This window comes from Diadema antillarum, unplaced genomic scaffold (genome assembly GCF_040938485.1).
Source record: "Diadema antillarum isolate AM-2024a unplaced genomic scaffold, OU_Dant_1.0 seq00000697_RagTag, whole genome shotgun sequence".
Lineage (NCBI taxonomy): Eukaryota > Metazoa > Echinodermata > Echinoidea > Diadematoida > Diadematidae > Diadema > Diadema antillarum.
In genome coordinates, this window is record NW_027271602.1 from 518300 (window position 1) to 541645 (window position 23346).

The window sequence follows — 23346 nt, forward strand, 5'->3', positions numbered from 1 at the left end:
AAATTTTGAAAATCAACATCACGCTACATTGGGATGTCCTAGTCAATTAACTTTGAGAAACTTGACGTGTTCTTAAAATGCCTGGCATAACACACTTTCCACTCAGTTGTTCAATGTGCGCCATCCATCACTCCAGGATTGGATGATTGTGGGACTCTATGGCAGCAGCATGATACAAAAGATGAATCGTTGTGCATTTAAGAACACAAGAAGTAATCAAGTTGTTACATCTTTGCTGCTACACCCAGAACTCAATGTTACAAGGATGACTGTTACTGCTCAGGGCTATTCCTGTATAGGGTCCACTTTCTGGTCCATTTCATCTGCAGAGATGGTCTTGCCTTAGCCACAAAGTCAGAAGAGGAAATGTCATTGGAATGAGCTGTTGCAGACTGCAGACATTTTGCCCTTGGGGCAGCTTAGCCCTGCTGTCCACACCTGATGTTACTGGTAGTCCCTTGGGCAAAAGATGAGTGAGGAGACTGACAAGTCTTTCTCCTGTCTCTCAGCGAGTTTCTGCCTCCCTCATGGGAGATCCTTGGTCTGACATGGAGCGATGCCATCAGCTGAGCCATTCCACAGGCACCCACTGTGGTTCCACCTGTATCCTGTCGATCTCCTCCATCAGCTCGTTGTAGGCCCGGTCGTGGTCGTGGTGGATGATGACATGGTCAAAGTAGTGGCCGAAGGCATCCTCCATGCCCCTGCCGGCGTCAATGATCTCCCGCAACTCTTGCTCCTGGGGGACAGAGTTTAGATAAAACAGCTGAGTCTTACAACCCTGTTTGTATCATGGTTCATGCATGAAAAACCCATACCAAGTCTTTCTTTTACCCTTTAAATGCTTTCAGATATATGTAAGTGGTGTGAAATCAAAGCATTTCACTATCAATTTGAAAATGACATTACTCCCATTATTAATAGTCAATAATATGATGTCATGCTGCAGGAGATATTATTATCTGCAGGTACAATCAAACTCTTTCTGCTTGGGGTCAAAATTCTAATTTCATTTGAGGGAGAACTGCTTTGGTTCTAAAGTACTAATATAATTCCAGCATGCATTTGAGTACTATTTTCACCAATCTATGCAAGTCTTGTGCTCTACATGTCGGTATACCAGTCTTGTGACAGAAGATAGGCTTAGATCAAAAAATAAAATAAATAATATCAATAACAATAATACAACTGAAAGATACATCTCATTTCACAGACACTAATAAGATCTACAACATCACCCGAAAAAATGAGAAACTCAGTTCTCACCTTCAGGAGGTCCCCAGCATCTATCCTCTGCTGCCGAAGTCTGTCGATGGATGGAGGGCAGATGAAGATGAAGTAAGGCTTGAGGGATGATTTCTTCAGCATCCTCAGAGCCTGATGGGCAGAGTGACAGAGACAGGAAAGAAAATATAGAGGCAAATATTGATCAGTATGACAGAAAAGCAATTCATGATCACCATGTGTACATACAGAAAGGTCTGTCCATTTCCTGCTTTCTGGGTTCATTTCTGAACAGAGTTTTTTTTTTCCCCTTTCCTGTATAAAATGAGTTTGAAATGGGATCTTAGCTGAGGACCTTTTTTTCTGCACAAACATCTTTCTATGACTTACACTTGAATCAGAAGAACACAGAACAAATCTTCCCAAATCTACACACAGTAGATATTTAACTTTCTTTAGTTGCATCAATATTCTTCTCCTCCTGATACAACTAGCTTTGGTTGGATGTGATGTAGATATTAATATAGGTAGATGTGAAAAGGGAATTTGTTTCACCACTTATGATAATTTGATGACATGTTTCCTTACACACTAAATCACCAAATTTTGGAGAATTTCTCAATCAATTTGTATATGATATGTCTTCTGTGGAGTAGATACTTCATGATATGAATAATGAATATTCAAGTTGCTAATATATGATATTCCTTTTCGATGGTAAATGAAATTTGCAAAGTGGCTGAGGAAAAAAAAAATGAAATTCACATGAACAATATATGAATTCTTCCACGGTGTTAATCTCACTAACTCCTCAAAAAAGGATTGGTTTAGGCACCAAGGGGCATTATGCCCCTTTCTTTCAGAAAACATTTCACGTAAAAATGAAAACACCCAAAGTATTTTTACACTTCATTCTTAATGCAGATTCCCTCAGTATATCAAACAGTTACATGCAACAACTATCCAGACGTATGAACAGATATACACTTTCAATGGGGACGATGTGATGGTAGACTTTCCTCTTGCATCATACCACATGCAATAATTACGCACAGGCACTTTGAGGACACCCTGACAGAGATCAAGATACACAGAGTAAATTGATACACCAGTTTGACAGGCAGGTTGCAGAACTAAACAATTCAACTACAACAAATTCAAATACAAAACCCACATATCCTATCGTTATCAACGTATGCATACGGAAAATGATACAGATATGATATTCAATGAACAGGAAAACAGAGCTAAAATATTGGATGATTCCCTTCTAACCAGCTGTAAGGACTGTAAAGTGGTTTCATCTTGAATGGGAAAGAGAATGTGGTGTGGTAACTCATACAAATTTGGGTGCTTGTCTACACAATTCAAATCATGGTGTAGGCATATGTCTCATGATGAGTATGTTCATCTTGTGTGTGAATAGGTTTTGAAAAACAAAAACAATCATATGCATAATTTCTATTTTCTTTCCTTTCTTTTTTTAATATACACAGTCAACAATGCATGTTCAGTTCTATTCAATCTGAAGTCCCAGCTGTAAGTGATTTTCAATTCAATAATGACCAGACCATGTTTGCATAAATGGGCAGTAAACCTAGCCTGGAGATAGCATATTATCACATATAGTCACTAAATCCAATTGACTAACAGAATTGTTTTTTCAAGGCAAAATAACAAAAATTTACTGGGCATAACTGTTTTTAGTAATTCATACAAAAGTGTCCCGGTACTCATGCAAAATCTGGCATACCATCCCAAAGAACATTTAATATAGATCAATCATGCATGGAGAAAGCAGGCACATACAAGACATAAATGAAAATGACATTTGTCACCACATACATTCTCATAAAAACAAACATTTCAAGTACACATAGTCTGTGGGATTCAAATATTGATTGGAATCTGATCCTTTCATATTAACAGATATTGATCACATAATGGGAATATAATGGAGAAAGGTCAAGGGTGAGGGAGAATCTGAATTTTCCCCTTGGAACCAGAAAATGAGAGACAAATTTTGAAGAAGTGATTGATAGCAATGAATATGTTTGTTTGATGTACATGCTCTGTATTGTGAGTCGCCACAAAATATTGGGAGGTTTGCACTAGACAGGTCTGCCAACCAGATGAAAATGCAATCACAGGCAAGTCAATTTGAGCATGATATTTGGACCCTTAATATGCCACATACGAGTTCACTTACATTGAAGGAGAGCCATACATATTAACTAGCACATGGTAAAGAACAGCATTCATATTTCTTTGCAATCGATGTTTAGTCACAGTCTATGTCTGTTAACCTTAGTGATTTGTATTGTAGGCAAGACTAGATTCTTTGGGTAATCCCTCGGCATCCTAGTTTGGTTCATTTGTAATGAAATCTTCTGCTGGAGTCATCTTCTATTGTTGATTAAAGGAAGTATCCATCCACATCAGCCAATGGAAGATCAGTATCTTGACACTTGTTGAAAACACAATGGGCACATTAAGAGTCAGTGTGAGAGGTGAGGGAGTAGCAATATGCCACTTGAGAGCAGGGAGGTAAGAGCCAGGACAGGATAGGTGAAAAGAAACTGTGAGAAAAGGCCTTTACATGATATCATTTGTGAACAATCACAGGCAAATACAGGTGTTAGTTACATTGCTTGAGTACCCATGCATGCATGACATGAATTTGTAACACAAGTGACATGACAGATCCCATCCCCCCTTATTAGCATGAAGCACAAAATGCGTAAGTAAGTGTTAATTGTGAGAACACACCCTTGCCACAGCACCATGTCTGAGCATGCACTCTCGTATTTCTGCCACCTGCCAGCGAGAGAGAGAGGGAGGCAATCGTTTGTTAGACTTGCATCAGTCGGTTACTGGAGTGCAGCATTAAGTCCAAACTCATGTTGTGTCATTACAGTTTTTAATAGAGAGGTTACTCATGATGTGTCAGAAGGACATTAAATGTGATTTACAGTGAGTACAACCAAATAGGGTGAATCGATAATACCAGGGCAACATCTTTTGCTGGAGGTATGAGCTGTAGGTTTCGCTCTTTTGCACCCTGTACATCAAATGCATTCATAACTAGAAAGTAGAATTTATTCATTTCACAATCTATCAATCTATCAATTTTTTTTTTTAAATCATAAGACACCCATATTGACTGAAAGGGTTATATGTGCTGTTAGATGTGAAACTATAAACTACATGATGTGTACAGTTGTGAAGTGATGTCAGACAGTACAAATATATGAAATAAACAAATTGATGACACTTCGATACATTTGGTAGAATGTTAGATAATCAGATATTTTTAATGGAAGTTATTCCAATAAATGGATGACCACATGAACAGAGTGCAGAGAATATATACAACTTATGTTCCAATGGGTTAAAGCTACCATAAAAAGCATTAAAAAAATCAAACAAATGACAAAAGAATAGAGTAGTCTCCCCATGAATTACTTGTGTTGAGATGATTAGCTTACACGAATAAATCATTCCAATGTCTTTCCTCAACACAATCAATAAATCTATATCTCCCAAAAACACACGTAATATTCTTGTGTGATCAATACCCTCTTGCCACACTTTGTCATCTAGCCTGGTATGGCTATCCTCTGTCAAATAAACTTCTATTGGTAGATGTTGTGGGATATCCCATGTTTGTAACTACAAAGTTGATTTGGTTACTGGTTAGCATCATCTAAAACAAAAACCTGCATCCTGCTGTCTACCTGAGCATGGAGATTGAGGAGGCAGATCTTGGATTCATTGATGACTGCTTGAATGGAGTCAAGTGACGTGCCGTACAGGTTGCCTTCGTAGTCCCCAGACTCCACAAACTTGTTTGCTGCCACGTCCTGTTCAAACCGGGTTTTGCTGATGAAGTGATAGTCCACTCCATTGATCTCATGCTCCTTCATGCTGCGTGTTGTATCTGAAGAGATTGCAGACAGTTTGAGTGGATTATAAAGCATTCCATGGGTTTTAAAGATCACCAGACCAAAGAGAATACAGGTGATCACATGTCAAATGTAATTTATGACATAGCTTTGAAGCACTACTCTTAAAAGCTGGTTGAATTTGACATAAGTTAGACATCAAAGACATATCTGACTTGTTTTATATACAGTCAAAGAGCACAACTTTTGTGCTTCAAAACAAAATCTGTAAAATCAACTACTTTGAACACTTATGTCATCTTCCCCTTTTACATTCCCCAAAATGAATACATAAATAAACTAGAAATGTCGCTATGGCAACTGGTATGCCTCCGCCATAATGTATGATTCTCCTAATACACACGTAGGTCTATACAGTACGTCTTGGGAATGTGTGAGGACAGTTCCATCTAATTGGCAAAATATTAAAATGACATGTTATAATGTGTTGAGTGTTCACTTTCCTTGAACTAGATTTAATTGGATGAATGGCTACATTTTTTAAAAGAGCATGAACCGTATTTGGGGATTTGAGGATTTTTACTTGACTTTTAACCCTTTTATAAGTCTATGCATTGGACAATTTCAAGGTATAGAGAAAAAGAGTAATTTCTGTGTTAAAAAGTAAATTGTGTGAGTTTTTACCTGGCCTGTGACCCTTGACCTTTGACCCTATAACCTTAAAATTCCCAAGAGAATCACTGTCAGGCAGAACATGCATAAATATTAGTTTCATGATGATACCTTCAGCCACTTCAGAGATATGGAGAAAGAAGTGAAATCTAACACTTTCACTTGACCTTTGACCTTTTGGCCTTTGATCTTCTTGGCCAAAAACTTTCCAGAGAATCTCTATTGGGTAATACATGTATACACCAAGTTTCAAGAAAAATCTTGCAGGCATTGCATAAATATAATGGAAAAGTGAAATTTAATGAGTTGACCTTGACCTTTGACCCTGATCTTTGACCTCTTAACCCCAAAATTCCCTAGATAATCACTGACACTCAGTACCATAGAATTATAACAGGTAGAATGCTCAAGCAGGGTCTCAAAGAGTAACCAGCGTTCGTTCAAGTCAAAGTCTGGTTTCGAGACCCTTTGCCAACTGGGCTCCGCGGCGACATAAGTCGCCTCCCCGCAACGAAGTCGCCGCCTTTGTCAAAGACAAAGGCAAGACAAATCCAGCTAAACCCACTCCAGTTTTTGACGTTGAAGGCGTCAATATCCAGAATAGCAAAATAATACAAGGGTCTGGAAGCCAAACTAGCTAAAGTAGGCCAGCAAGACTAACCAAAATGGCAGCGTGTGCGCGCAACTGGCTATACAGCTATGCGTGGGTTGTGAATGGGCTTGAGCATTCTACCTATGTAGTTCTGTGGTCAGTACATGTATATGTACTATGTTTCATGAAGATACCTCGAACCATTTCCGTGATATGGAGGAAAAAAAAGGAAATTTTAACATTTTCACTTGACCTTTGACCTCATGACCCGAAACTCTCACTAGAGAATCTAAATTAAATACATGTATGCACTAAGCTTCAAGAAAATACCTTCAGGCATTGCGTAGATATGGGGGAAATAGTGAAATTTTGAGCATTTGACCTTGACCTCTTGACCTTTGACCTGGAACATCTGGACCCAAAAGTTGATAGGCACAACTTTACCCCCTCATACATATACCTGCCAAGTTTCATTAGGATACCTCTCACAGTTTTTTAGTTATGCTCTCCACAAAACTGATTATGGACGGACGGACGGACGGACGGACGGATGGAAGGACGGAAGGATGGACAACCCGAAAACATAATGCCTCCGGCGACACTTTGTGGCGGAAGCATAATAAATACACACGTGAATAAATAAACATATAGGGGATCATTAAAAACCTGCATATAAAAGCATCTTCCCATTCATAAGCTTCAATGATAAGTCTTCAATGCTACAAGCCAAGATGACATGAAAAGTACTTACGAGGCACTGCTGCTTTGAACCTGCGGTCAGACTCCAGTAGCCTCTGCTTGAGTTCCTGCCTGCCGACATGGGGTGGGCCAATGAGGACGATGGGTCTCTTGCGTTGTGACTCTGGCTGGTAAAGACCAACTTCTTCGTATGTCAGGACCTCATCTTCTTCTACAGAGACAAAGACACAAGAGCAGATCTCCGAGGTCATGGACTGAATGTGTCATTCCGATATTTACAGTATAAGTGTGATTCAGATGAGAGGGTGTGAGTATGCGCCTATGTAAACTGATACATTGCTTGGCATAGACTTCCTGTCATGACCAACTCACCCCAACCCTTCCTGCTTTATGAGCAGCAAATGTATACATGCTGTATTACATGTTCATCTTTACTACAAATATTTCACTGGATAAGGAATACATGCTCAGGTACAGCAAAGATAACAGGCATAGAAGACACAAATCACAGAAAAGGGTAACTGTGGTAACAGTGTTAAGTTTTGAGTGGCCATGATGGGCTTTACCGTCTTCATTTGGACTGAAGAGCTTCTTCTTCTTCTTCTTCTTCTTGGGCTTCTTGCCACGACAGCTGCAGAGGAAGGACTTGTTCTGGGCCTCCTGGTCATCATCTGGCAAGGGCTGCTTCATGGCTTCTCGTCTGTAGGAGGGAGGACAATCAGTGAGAGTTACCAGCCAATGAAGTAGGGAACTAATGGCACAGCAAAGCTACAGGCGATGAACATTAGTAGGCTTCTACTGCAAGTGTTTATTTAGAATACAATCAGTACATGCTTCTGAACTTGGCCTCTTGAATGGCATTACTATGAGTGAGTACACTTATCTTTTTTACGGAATTTGCGATCCATTCAAACTGTGAGTACTGTGTGGCTTAATAAGAGAAAACTGCCCTATATACCTGCTCCGTATTTCACCAGCTCAGGGCCACTTGTCAAATCTCACATACCACTACAGACATGAATAATTCCTTTGGCTGTGATATGGTTTAATGTTTTGTGTGATCTATCTGAAATATTGAAGTTAATGTCCAAATTGTTAGAACTTGTTTTAAGAAAAAACTTCCAAAGTGGAGACAAATTCTTCTTCCTCAACAAGCTCAAAACATGCAAAGGTTTGAAGAATTAATAAGACACTAAGACAAGAAGATTTAATGGAATTAAATAACTTCATACTACCGACAGTGATTGTTAGTAATGTTATCACTTTCACCACTATCATCATACGAAACATCAATACCATCATTACCATCATGACTATCACCAATATATTGTCATTTACGTCTACATAATCCCTATTGCCGTTAATGATACAGAGTCAGGTTCGTTCGTATCAGACTAAAAGTTCCACCTAACTGAACTTTAAGTAAGTTACTACGACCTATGCACGTTTTAAGAAGAGGAAATAATTGGAAAATTGGGATTGTCTTCGGGATAAGTAATATTCAGCTAATATGACGTACGAGGTATCTGAGGTATGCAAGGTTGACTGTTTATTCTACACTCAACGATACCATTTATAGTACAATTTTCATCATCATCACCATCACCACCAGGAATCATCACTACCACTAAGTGACCATCATCGTCACTAGCACCTCCACCACTGCAATCAGCATGGTCATCATTCATCACCATCCTAAATCCTTACAATCATTATCATCATCTTTACCATCATTATCAACACTATGATTCAACAGTAAGCATAGACTCACTGTTGCTGGAAGGTCTTACTGGGGATAAGACCAGCCAAAGTCTGGTCTTCATCCCCCTCCCGATAAGCCTGCCACCAGCTAGGGTCGTCCTGGGCGATCACATGCAGAATGTCTCCCTTGCGGAAGGACAGACCCAGCTCGCGACAAGGAATGTACATGTCATCCTCTGGGTCATAATCAAAGTTAGCCTTCACATGCATCTGGAGAAGATAATAACATCAACATTTTTAAGAGTTAACATAAAGACACAGTTCAATTGCAAAACTTGTAAAAAGAATGACAAAATTAATAGAATGTGGGTTGGGCTTTGAACTCAGTGCAAGAATGATCACAAATTGCATCCATACATTAATTCCTTTGGCTTTGAGTCAACAAACTACTGTACTCCACAGCAGCAGATATACTTCACCTACGGCATTTCTCTTCCTCTTTGTAAGATGCTTCTAAGCTCTTTTCACAACTTCACGAGCTGGAAACAGTTTTGTGGTGTTACTATGTTACTAAGAAGGACAACCCTCACTCTCTGAGGAGCATCTTACTGCCATCTGCCCTATCCTGACACCCAGGATTGTATTAAGACTTATAACCCATGAGTTACCACCATGTGCTCCTTGGTAGAACAGAATGTTATAACTTTAAATACTGAAAGATACACATAAACAAAGACTTCATATGATTCAAACCCAAAACCTTTTGACAAAGAATCAGGCACACTTAAACCCCAAAAAAAAAAAAAAAACCCAACCAACCAAACAAACAAACAAACACAACAACAACAACAACAACAACAACAACAGAGAAAAAAAAGAAGATGTGTGCACTCTTTGAGCAATACAATTGTGTTTTGCAAAAATATTCTATTACACAAGTCTTCTTAGTAGAGAATTTGTAAGAATGGGACCAAGTAAGTCTCACCAGGACAGTGTTTGCTGTGGGTGGCTGCTGGGCCGGCACAGTTGATGGGACAATAAGGAACACCATAGTACCTGTCAAACTGGCCTGAATATTGAATTCAAGATTAAAGAGAGAAAAAAAGACATGTGACCACATGTAACATGAAACTATGTAGACAAATCTTCGGAAGATCAAGACTTTGTCCTTCCACTATATGCAAATAAAGTTTGTGGCAGTACAGAACAAGACTTGCTATGCACAGCACAATATCACACCATAGCTGTACACTACAGAGGCAACAAAAAAAAAAAGATATCTTGGATGCAGACTACTGTTGGAAGTGATAGCTGTAAATCTTTGCTACTATCAATATTACCACTGGATCAGTGTCACACCAAGGAGGTTCGAGAGATGGAGTTACAACTGACTATAATTATTTAATCAGCTGTCAGTTTTCTATGGATGGACAAAAGAATTCCACAGGTGCATTTGTGCCTTTGATGTTCGATGCTTGAAGCCACCATCTTTCTGAGCAATCTGAGGATTCATTTTTAACGCTAACATAATATCGGGTATATGCTGCTCGTTTATATATCAAATGCAATGACATTTCACTTAATGATAAAGCATATAAAACAAAAGTCAATTCCGTTTGAAAATATCTGAGCTGTATTTTGTGGAAGTGTTTGAAATTTTACCCTCATGGAAAACCGGTTTTATCACTTTTCTCTTTATTTCCGCCAAATGAAACTAATATGGTATCATCTTCAAGCATAGTTCTTTATAAATTAATATGTCAGATTAGCGTACAGACACGTACAGTGGAGTAATTTTGATATCTATTTCAGCAATATTTGAGCAATTTCTATTCGCGCACCCCCGTGCCTTTACCACTGTCTACAGCCCATCGTTTGTAAGTAGGATAGCGAAAAGTAATTACCATCACAAAGACATATCTTCCTCGGAAAGTGGCTAGTGATTATGCAATGAGACACAAGTCAATTGTCTTTGCATCTGAGCGGCAGATCCAGTTTGACACATACTTCAAATATTTTTGAGTGGCGGCTTCGAGCATGGGATCAAAGCGAATAAGACTGTTGTGACTCCATTTCTCGAACCTCCTTGGTCACACCCAGATTCAAGAAATTTCATCTTAGCTGCAAATCAGGGATCTCCTTTATGTTTATTGTGAACCACTGCCTGTCAGGCATTTCTATCTTCTAGCATATATCATGTACTAAACTTGAAGTAATCATGCTATTATAGTTTACAAGAGTACATGAAAACTTCCTACAAAGTCCCCCATAATGTACACATTTTATGATTGCAAGTCATTTTCGAAAACAAAAGCAAAACTGCAAGAAGACTACCTAAGATTACCCATTGCAAGAAATCAGAGTAAACCTAAGAAAAGGATGGTCGTTAGAAATGACAATTTTCAACTGCTGACAAACATCAGAAAGGAATGTCAGACCTCACAACTGTGACATCACAAAAAATGTAGAATACTTAAGATAATGAAGAGGTTAATCAATGGCATGCCATGAAATAAGAATAGCATTTATCACACATGGAATGCAGAACCTCTCTTCTCAGGCATGGATTACCAACCCCAAACCTCTCAATGTCAAACACAAGCTAAAGGGAACTGCCAGCAGTGTAGCTATCTTAGAACAAAGAGGGAGGAGAAGAAAGTGTTACTGACCATGAGATCTGAGATTTCATTGACTGACTTGCCCGTGACATCCTCTCCATTGATCTGCAAGATCTCGTCTCCCTCGTGGAGGAGACCACTCTTCTCCGCCATGCCACCTCGTATGATGCGGCCAATGATGATGGCATCATCATTGTTCAGGATGGTGGCACCCTGTGGAATACAAACATTGCAAACTCTTAGACATTTGACACCATTCCATTCATGTCTTTGATGACTAACAGAGAAAACTTAGCTAATACATGTGCACAATGCATTAAGAAAATATCTTGTGTCATGTCTAAACAATATCTATCATAGCATTGCTTATGCCAGGTACACTGCTGATCTGGGCCCTGTTTCACTAACATAGGAATATACTCAAGCTAAACAATGAACCAAAGTTGGGACAGATTCAGATCAGATGTAGTTGGGAAGGATACATAAACCTTAAATATGTATTCTAAAATGTGGCAAGGCATGCACCAGATACTGATCTGCAGCAGTTCCTAACTTCTGAGGACTGACTGATCCAAAAGTTGTTTTTAAGATCAGTTGAATTGAATGTCATATTCACTCCAGAGCTTTGTATAACAGATCTCTTGAATCCAAGGGCATGAAATATTCTTTGCTTCAGGATACATTGTACAATAGATGCAAAGAACGAATTGCATGTAGCTTTCTGGAGTATAGAATTGTTTCCTTAAACTCTTACATATATAGATCTTACAAAATATTCTGACCCTCATGTCTGTATGTCATTTTTTTTTTCAGATTGGTATAGTTCTGGGGGATTTTCCTAATCATCCACACAGAAAAATGATCTGTCATGTGTAAACCACATAGGGTATGGTTTGGAGATTAGGCACTGTAAGATATGACACACATGACTTAACCTGACATCATAACACGAAGCTAGCATGAAAAGTCAACCACTAAGCCAGAGCCTACATATGTATTTTTGACAACTGTTGATGCAATGGAGTCCCCCCACCCCCACCCCTAAATATTTCATCTTTGACACACACACAAAAATAGTTTATATATTTTGAGTAACTAGTTTTGCAATGCAGCAGCACAGAGAAATCCTGGGGATCATGATGGGTTAGGATTTGTCTTTCAGTTGGGTCTCAGCCACACCCCACAGCGAACTAGGCTTCTCATCAAGTATTCCACAAAGTTAGAGCAGGGTAGCAGCCAGGGTTCTAATAGGAGGTCTACTTCTTCTCAAATCTCCTTTCCTTCCTTCCTTTCTTCCTTTTTTTTTCTGTTTCGTTTTCTTAAATCAACTCAGCCTGATGATTAATCTTTATACTTCTCCTTTTGTTCTCTTCAAAGCTAAAAAGAAAGTCTTCATCATATAAAAACAAACCTATCCATTAAGACGTAAAAGATAACTGCCAGAAGAAAACTATAAACTACGTATATGTAGGTCATGTATTGTCTCAATAACAGTCAGATGTGATCTGGATCTTTTCAGAAACACACTGTAATCAATCACATCTATTATATATCAACACGTTAAAAGAGACTAATGTGAGACTTTGTTTTTCATAACATCTACATCAACCCGTTGAGGACGAGTCCCGAATATACTCGGGCAAGCGTTTATGGGAAATGCGTGTTGTACTTGTAGCAAAATCAAACCGTTCTCAACGGGTCAAACCGTTGAATTTAATGAATGTTCAATAAATTACTCAAGATATAATTCACACTACACTACTAGCCTTTGCTTCATTCTGTTAAATGCTTATTGACATATCAGATTAAAAAGAATCTGGGTCAACAAACTGTAAACAAGCCTTATATTGCATTAAAATTTATGAGGTAGTTATGTGTTACCAAGATATTGGTACAAGTAATCTGCCATCTCATCAAAGGGGTCACATTGATTGTCAAGGTCATATAATCTAGATCTAGAGGGAGAAGGATGGCAAGGTTAGTGTCTGGTTTATAATACTGCTGTAAAAGCAACATGAAATTCCACTCCATATTCAAGTTGACAGTGAAAGTAATGAAATCATTACCTAAATGTATCAAATTGAGCAAGGTATCACTGTTTTGTGGAACTTAAATACAATTTATTCCCTATTTCCATGAAACATTCACTGCCCTGTTTGTCTGACCCCATCTTTTAATCTATGTCAACTTGTACATGGAGTGGAGTTTCCCCTTTAATCATTAAAAAGCTGTGATCACTGTGATGAGATTTGGCTATTCTCACCAGTGGTTCTCCTGTCTTCTCTAGTTTGACAATCTTCACAGATTCCTCTGCATTCTCAGAGAGATAAAGCTGAGGGTAGACGTCTGTCGGGAGCTGGGCAGGGTCTGGGGAGGCAACATCGTCATGGGCCCTCAGCAAACCCTGCAATGCATCATCCACATACAATCTTAATTACATGTACATTCCATCTCTCTGTGTGCTATTCATATCACAATCTGAATACGTAAGAAAGATTCCAATCTCTCCTTCCCAAACTAGAGGAAGTGTGATCCAACAATTGACAGAAATTGTACTGACAAACAGCATCTGTTAAATTAATGGTCAAAGTAAACAAGTGTATACTCACACACAGACACACACACACAAACTCATGTCCCGACAAAGTGAGAATACAATCAAGCATATCAGAGGCACGTTTTATGAAGGGCCTTTCCTTGACGCTGATAACTTCCCATGGATGCAATCTAAATCTTGATCACATCCATCAGTACAGAGGCACAAATCTAGCCTGCTAAATGAATTAATAAAGTAAGAAACAATGAAAAAAATGAAAGATAGCAAAACAGACAGAAATAAAGGAACATACACATGTAACTGAATCTTCAACTCTTAGGGAATATGACCCTTTCAAGTAACGAGTCAAATCACTATCGTACTATCGTGAAATGGCAATCACGCTGTACATCAAAGAACACAGACATCAGTGAATGAGGCAATCTTACCCTTAAAACTGGTTTTGAGAGTAGTCTCCTGAGCTCATCCACCTCTCCTTTGCCCCCTCTTGAGTTGTACGAGATCTGAGACATGAAACAATGACAAAAACCAATCAGAGTGACAAGCATGGGCCAGACATCACATGCTTATATTGCTCTCCTCATGATCTACTGACAGCAGACTGTTGTATTAAATAGAAACCAGAGGGCAGTATAATCTCATCTATGGCTCACATAAAAAACTCCATATCAAGCAACGTGTGTAGCCAGTGACTCACGTTTGAATCAGCTGGGTCTACTTAATCAATTACACAAATATTTAGATTTGATTCAGAGAACTACCACAAATATAAATGAATCAATGAAATCTATGAATGCAAGTGCTAAGACACCAATACAACTGCTTACAAGCCTATGAACATGCATACATGCATAAAAACATACATACATGCATACATACATACAGATTATGTAGGCCTTTATACTTCTTGATGTGTACATATTTATTATATACTTGCATTAAGGGAATAGGTCGATGCAATAGGCCATTTATATGAGCATAGTACTCCCAAGTACCTCCTTGGTACTACTGATATGAGAATTAAGCTACACAATTTCAAACATGCTGAGTACACAATGAGGGGATCTAATTTCAAAGCAAGCAAGATTCAAAGTATCAAATCCCTCTTATACCTTCAAACAGTATATATTTGTCTGCATATGCACACACATGAATGCAAACTACCATAAGACCCAGCATCCCAGATTATGGTAGGGAATATTCTTTTTTTTTCAGCTATTTTGATAATGCAGTCCTCTCTCCCATATGATATAAAACCAACATGGTGTTCACAGTAATACATAAAATATATGAACACTCCCCCCCCCCCCAAAAAAAAAAAAACAACTCTTCCCTGAGAGTAAGTATCAAAGTTAAAGGGACATTCCAGACGATTTTCAAAATTTCACATCATATAGTACATAAATCGACAACTCCATGTATAGATTTGTGGAACTTATTGTGGTTCTTGAGCAGAGAAACAATATTTTGAACAAGAGACCCGCGGGTCTAGCGCTCACCTGAGTATCGCAAGTTCACCTTTCACGCAGTCACTAATCTAAATTATTCACAGCTCTACCAAAATTTGACCAGGCACTCTCAAGTAGAAGATGAAAATGTACAATAAGGTCCCATTTTTTTAAAGATTCCTTAATTTGGGGGGATTGGGGCCCCCTGGGGCCCTCTGGGTGGGGAATGGTGCTCATTTTGATAAATTGTGATCCTGATCCCCTAGGGATGCTACTTGCCAAGTTTGACGAAAATCCATCATGAGGTTTTCAGGAAGAAGATGAAAATGTACAATTCAGGCCCCCATTTGGACCTTCCCAACCACCCCCCCCCCCTCCCCGAGGGGCACCCCTGGATCTCCTATGAACAAACTTGAAACTACAGTCATTAATGTACTCACTCATAGTATTATCTTAGCTCTATAACTTCTGATACTAGAGAAGATTTTAAAAGATTCCTTCATTTTGGGGGTGTGGGTCCCCCGGGGGCCCCCTGGGTGGGGCATGGTGCCCATTTTTACAAATTGAGATCCTAACCCCTTAGGGATGCTACCTGCCAAGTTTGGTGAAAATGGGTCATGGGGTTCTCAAGAAGATAAAAATGTACAATTTAGGCCCCATTAGGATCCCTCCTCACCCCCCTCCCCTGGGTCCCAAGGGGGGCACCCCTGATTCTGCCATGAACAAACTTGAAACTACAGTCATTAATGTACAAACTCATAGTATTAACTTAGCTCTATCACTTATGGTTCTAGAGAAGAAGATTTTTACAGATTCCTTAATTTTTGGGGGGTTTGGGCCCCCTGGGGCCCCCTGGGTGGGGCATGGTGCCCATTTTAACAAATTGGGTTCCTAACCCCCTAGGGATGCTACCTGCCAAGTTTGGTGAAAATGGGTCATGGGATTCTTAAGAAGAAGATGAAAATGTACAATATAGGCCCCATTAGAACCCCTCCCCACCCCCCTCCCCTGGGTCCCAAGGGGGGCACCCCTGATTCTGCCATGAACAAACTTGAAACTACAGTCATCAATGTACTAACTCATAGTATTAACTTAGCTCTATCACTTCTGGTTCTAGAGAAGAAGATTTTTACAGATTCCTTAATTTTTGGGGGTTTGGGCCCCCCTGGGGGCCCCCTGGGTGGGGCATGGTGCCCATTTTAACAAATTGAGTTCCTAACCCCCTAGGGATGCTACCTGCCAAGTTTGATGAAAATCGGTCTTGGGGTTTTCAAGAAGAAGATGAAAATGTAAAAAGTTTACGCACGACGCACGACGGACGACGGACGACGGACGACGGACGACAGACGACGGACGACGGACGACGGACGACGGACGACGGACGACGCACGACGCACGACGCACGACGCACGACGGACGCCGGACGAAGGGCGATCGCAATAGCTCACTTGAGCCTTTGGCTCAGGTGAGCTAAAAACCTTCAGCAAATTACACTGAACAAGGATGATGACATAGGAGGTTCACATATTTCAGAAATGTAGCAGTGTAATTCCATTACAATACTGCTTGCTTGCGAGTTCACCTGTGTATAATCTATGCATGCCTTCTTCTTTTGTTCTGCTTCCTTGAGCCCCAACTCATGCATTCTTATGGTGACTCTGCCATGTCATCATCCTTGGTCATAGCAATTTGTTCTAAATTTTGAAAATATTCTTCTTCTTCATCCCAATTATCACAAATTCTGAAACTCTGTCCTCGGTATAACTAATTTATAGTTATTCAAAAGTAAAAATCTAAAAATCATCCGGAGGTCTCCTTTAAACCTACAAGCTGGGAGATATCACCATGACAACTACAAATCATATGCCCTGCCAGCCATGCTTGGAATGCAGACCTCCTACCTATGAACAATTTTCACCCTCCCAAACTGATCACAATATTTCCAGTCAACTCCATCTTGCACATTGAGCCTCAGGGCTATATGCAACTTGCCTAGACCCATTCACATCCATGACAAACCAACACAATGATGCCTGCCAAATTAACAGCAGCATATTATTGCTTATCAAAGAAAGAATAACTTGATGATTACTGATGTTGGTAGTGTTTATCTTTATGAAGCATTCAAAGGCAGCACACTAATAAAATGCCATCCAGTTTCATATTAACTGAGCTCTAAGCACAGTTGACAATATGACACACAATGTGTGGACCATAATGCCCATTATACTTTTATAAATCAACCTCATCAGTGAGATACATGTACTTTTGATTGTTTGATTTAAACCACTTTGTTTGTCAGCTACAGGGAGTATACAGGATGTTTATACCTAACACCTACGACTAAGCAACCTAAGGCTAGTTTCACATTGAGTTTATGAAAGCTTTTGAAATGTTCTGAAGAAAATTGAAATTGACATTTTTTTTTTTCTGCATGACAGGCCTTACTCTGCTACATGCTGAATCTAAGTTCCTAGATTGGTCAAATTTCTGTCATTTTTCCCCTTCAGCCATGGTTAAGTATCAAATCAGGGCTCCACCACAACCTGATTGAAAGGTCACTATGTGTAACTTGACATATCAAGCACTCTGGCCATGTCTCCATCATCAAGTGCCCTGTCAAAAAACATGTTTGATGAAAAGAAAAGTTTGACCTTTCACACCTAGCCTTCAAAACATCCCTCTTAAATATCATTAGTGGGAACCTGCATGTCATGTACGGTGTTGTTTTGGGGGGGTTTTTTTAGGGGTGGGGGAAGGGGGTCATAAATTTTCTTATATCAGTTCAATTCTATCAACACCTTCTGGAGCTGTCAGTTGAAGATGCATGGTGAAGTATTACAGTTCAAGTTAGAAGAGGCCATAATGTTTGCTTAGTCATCTATACTTCAAGGCAGTTGTGATACCTGTGCCTTAGTGTGTGACATCATGACAGAAGCTATGATTAATCATTGCAATCTTGAGGAATGGTGATATGGCATTCATGGCATGTCATTTATAAAGCAGATGTCATAAATGTGCAGGCTGTGTGTGCTATATAACTCTTCAACCCCTTCTCAAGAGTGTTTTACTCTGAGATTACTCATGCCTCATTGGTGAGAGCCTTGATTTACTGACATGCTATCAGCTGCCTGAAGGTTGAAGTACGAAAAAGATTTCTAACACACATGTTAGACAGGTACACTATACATCTCTCTCACTACACAACATTGATTTGTTTTTGAACAAGAGCAACCACATGTGTTACAGTAGCTGTAATCAATGTGTGTTTGCAGATATCCTCATCTTAAAGGCAGGACCATCTTTCCGGAAAAAAAATAAGACCACCATGCTATATAAACTAAGTGAGATGAAATTTTGCTGACATGACGTTCAGTAAGTTCATGATAATTTAATTTATGTTTAATATTCAAGACAAAAGCAAGGGATATGAAGCAAAACAAGGCTGCAAAGTTTTGCTGATAATCAAAACAATTGATCCAGCCAGTACAAATAGTTCAATGTGGGATTTGGTACTTTGAGCAAATTTGCCCTTTTCATCTGTAAATGTCCCCGCCGGATATGAAGCAAAACAAGGCTGCAAAGTTTTGCTGATAATCAAAACAATGATCCAGCCAGTACAAATAGTTCAATGTGGGATTTGGTACTTTGAGCAAATTTGCCCTTTCATCTGTAAAATAGTGTTTCATGTATAAATTAGTGACAATTTTGGTCTTGATGGAGTTTTCTTGCTGGAAATCTTCCTATACTATTTCACAATATCTTCACTCATATTGTTGTTCAATAAAAGTGAGCTTTGTGATATTTCCCAAACTCTACAGAGGCCTTATGGAACCTTAGTTTATTCATCATTCATCAGGATGATATCTGCATACATCATTGTGAACTTCGGCATAACTTTATATTCTTACCTCTGCTGCTAATGTTTCACTGTTTGCTGCCACTGGCAGAGGGGGAGACCTAGAGTGCTGTAAGTGGCCCAGCCTGTGCTGTATGCTGACAGCATGCTGCACATCTGAGTTGTGGAAGAACTGTTGCAGGAAGAGGAGGTCGTCCCTGTCCTGGGGACCACTTAACTTGGCTTGTGCGAGAGAGAGTGTCGCGAGGAGGTCATCGAGACCTACATGCAGAAGAGAACACATGAAAAGAGAGATCAATTCCTATCCATGAGCAATGATAATTCTACAGTACTTTCAGGCACACATATGGCCCGCTACACTACCCATGATTTAAAGTTGTTCCCTGAATCAGTGACTGAGAGATGGCACCAAGAATTAGCATCCTTTCTGACAAAGATACATCCTTTCCGTGTAAGAACAATTTACTGATATGATGAATCAAGCCCGATAAGGTTGCAAATTTCACACAACAGGTGTCCATCTACATATTAAAGGTCCTGTTTACCTTTGGGAGCAGTGATTTAAAAAATGTTCAAGATATCACTTGTGATGCATAGTGTAAATTAGTTTTATCACAAAACATCCTACCATGTAAAGTTTTTGCAATAAAGCCTAAAATATAGGGAGATATCACAATTTTTCTCATTAAACCATAACTGTAGATGGTTTAGTCTGGAAACATTTTTGTTATAACTATTGTTCACATTTTGCATATCTAACAATACTTAACATCGATTATACTGGTTCAAATTTTTGCGTTGATTGTTTCTATCCCTGACTCACATTTTAGCACTATTTTGAAGCACTAATACTGAGTTTTTGTTTCATCTGCAAATGGTAAATTATGCCTTTAACATACTGTTCATTCAATTTCTTTCAATATTTTAGTCTCTTTAGACAGTGACTCATGAGGTCTAGACAAGACATTAGTTATAAAGGACAAGTTCACCTTCATATACATTTGGATTGAGAGAAGGCAACAATATTAGTAGAACACATCAGTGAAAGTTTGGGGAAAATCCGACAATCCATTCAAAAGTTATGAATTTTTAAAGTATCTGTGCAATCACTGCTGGAGGAGAAGACTACTACAGTGTATGATGTCACATGCGTACAACAATATACGGAAAATAAAAAGAGAATTTCACAAAACTTGACGTTTTGAATAAAGTGCACATTTCTTCGACATGTTACTGACTTATGTTAGGGGTAATATTATTTACCCTGACATCTGAAAGAGAGAAGTCGAGTGTTCTTTTATTATGTGAGAAAAGTGAAAATATCTTGAATTTTCTTTATACTTTCTTTATGTAATTGTACTCATTTGACATCACAAGGTATAGTAGTCTTCTCATCCAGCCGCGACTGAGCAGAAACTTCAAAAATTCATAACTTTTGAATGGATTGTCCGATTTTCCTAAAACTCTCATTGATGTGTTCTACTAATATTGCTGCATTCACTCAACCCACATGTCTATAAAGGTGATCTTGTCCTTTAACTTTGAATTATGACTTATGAGGGAAGATGGTCCCAGCATGACATTCAGCACTTTAACAGATTTGTTCCTTTCATTTTCAGGTGACTGGAAGAAGCCTAAACATGAAATGACACAAATGGGAATTTCACTCAGACAATTAATGTTATCTTTATGGATGTGACAGAAAAATTGGGATGGTACATATATGCACCAAAATCAAAACATGATACAACAAAACAATTCAAATGGGACTGGGTGAGAAGCTACCAGCTTCAACAACTATCTGTTACTAAATAAGAGAAATGTGGATTTCTTTAAAAAAAAAGAAAAAAAAATATACATCCCCCTGTTTATGAAAACCCATCCCCCCCCCCAAAAAAAAAAAAAAAATCATATAATTAGGCAGAGGAAGCAGTTTGGAGTAATTCACACAAATGAAGACATCCTGTCTTTGACTGATCAAACTGAGATAGTGTGTCTGTTACCACGCAGGAGACAGTCTTTAGCTCCTCATGAACCTCAGATTAGTGCAAGTATTTGGTTGCACAAATTTTATTTTCCGTTAAAAAAGAAAAGACTTCCATTCTTACCACCAGCTGTCAACTGGCTGCATCATGGGATTGCCACAATGTCAAGATCAACAATTATAAGATAAGGGCAAATCCTCCAGCAGTAATGAAATTCTAAATACCATCTACCACAAAGGAAATGAGGCTTGGGGGAACACTAACTCAAAGTCTGACTGAAGAACATATGCGAGAAACAAATACAAATGTCATACCAAAGTGTCACAACAATGAAGCAATACAAAAACAGTTCAGCTGCAACAACCAAGGAGAAGGAGAGGAGAGGAAATCAAATATTTGTGTTTGTATCAAACTGAAATCTGAAAGAAGTTAGGGCATACCTCACTGTTAGTATTTCCTCGATTTTTATGAAGATTACACAACACAGACATGACATACAATTATTGATGTACTGCATAAAAACAATCAAATACTCACACACATAAACAAACACACAGACAGAGAAATTTCACACTAGTTTGCTTTAAAATGCTGAACAAAAATGAACTTAATTCATATTGCTACTTTCTCTATTTGTGGAGATCAGCAGATCAAAATCATTTATGTACCCTTTGTCACACAGTCACAAGGTCATTATTCCTTACCTCTGTTTCTGCGTAATGACCTTTTATCATTAGCTCTCATCCCATTGCAAGCTTTTGTAATTGAAACAATAGCATCACATGATATAAATCAATATGAGATAGATGGTTGTTACAATGACTCTCCCAGCCATTACTTGATTCCCTTAAAAAAAAAGTCATCCACAGACAGCCTAGTATCATTGCTCTATCCTGAGATTATGTCATGTATTGGCAGCATGGCATATTGTTGTCTGGGAACTACATGTATCATTCATATGGTTGTGTGACAGTGTCAACAACTAGCTATCATACAAAGACAAACTTTAAAGAAAATACACTTCATGATTTTCCAGGGAACTCTCATCAAATTTTGCAGATGTGAAATACTCTGGTACAAATTTTATGATTCCATTGTATGAATTTGTTCTCAATTGCACATACACTGCTGTCACCACCAAAATCCACAGTATACCTACTGCCTTGATCTTTGATATATTATACTTCATCATTGAACTAAAGCATTCACTTGGGTATCTAAGAAAGAATCCTGTGCTCTGTATCACATTGACTGACGAATCAGTGTAAACATTTTCATTCCATGGGATTAGCCACTGAAGTACAAAATTTACTTATCGACATGAAATAGATTGTGCCTTCTTGTTGTACTAGGCACAGGTGTGCTACAGACAAAACAAAGTACCAGATTGTTGTTGGGCATCTTTTGTGTGAGCGTCTTTTCTGCTTGGTCTCACCTAGAACTTTTTGAGGCGGTGGCTCTGTTACAGAGTACTGTCGAGACGTGGTGGCTTCATCAAAGAGGGGGTGGTTGTTGACTGGCTCGAATGCTACACTGCCCTGACTGTTGTTCTGGCTGGCATTCTGTAGTAGTAAATATGAAGTTGACAAAAAGATACTGTAATAAACACAGACTCATTTATGTCAGAAGGGAAGATTGCTTTGTATACATTTATTTTGACTTGTTGGGATGAAAGACATGTACCAGGCAGATGTTCTCTCTTCAGTGAATTAATGCTATTAATACAAAGTTTGATTTCCATTACAAGCAAATAAGATATTGAAATACTTAAATTCAAAGGTTGTGCAACCCATAGGATATTTATATCCATGTTCCTGACACCACAATAGACTATCACAGACTGTATAAATCCACCGCCTACACTACACATTGGCCCGAATTCATGAAGGTGGTACAAATGAAACCATGGTTTAAACCATGGACAAAAACCATGGAGCGCCAAGTGTCGCATGGAATATTTCATTAGGAAATTGGTCATTTCGTCGATAAAATGATTATTTTGTAACGAAATGACAACATTTTGTAACTAAATGAACATTTTGTCCACGAAATGATAATTTCGTTTACAAAACGGTCATTTTGTAGA

General features: G+C 38.8%; 1 protein-coding gene across 2 annotated transcripts in view; it reads right to left on the reverse strand.

Annotated features, from left to right (window-relative positions):
* Positions 1–236: 236 nt before the first annotated feature.
* The window catches only part of LOC139737631 (protein PALS1-like), a 138284-nt gene continuing 115174 nt past the window's right edge, over positions 237–23346 (reverse strand). Inside the window, exons 7-19 of one of the 2 annotated variants that reach the window (XM_071648304.1) lie at positions 22696–22822; positions 19328–19536; positions 14397–14471; positions 13675–13815; positions 11463–11624; positions 9779–9862; positions 8864–9063; positions 7659–7792; positions 7145–7303; positions 4962–5164; positions 3994–4041; positions 1267–1377; positions 237–739 (exon numbers count right to left, since the gene is read on the reverse strand). In XM_071648304.1, coding sequence (XP_071504405.1) covers positions 563–739; positions 1267–1377; positions 3994–4041; positions 4962–5164; positions 7145–7303; positions 7659–7792; positions 8864–9063; positions 9779–9862; positions 11463–11624; positions 13675–13815; positions 14397–14471; positions 19328–19536; positions 22696–22822 — 1830 coding nt within the window. In that variant the 3' untranslated portion in view covers positions 237–562. The remainder of the gene's footprint in view (positions 740–1266; positions 1378–3993; positions 4042–4961; positions 5165–7144; positions 7304–7658; positions 7793–8863; positions 9064–9778; positions 9863–11462; positions 11625–13674; positions 13816–14396; positions 14472–19327; positions 19537–22695; positions 22823–23346) is intronic. The other variant, XM_071648305.1, reaches the window with a different exon arrangement.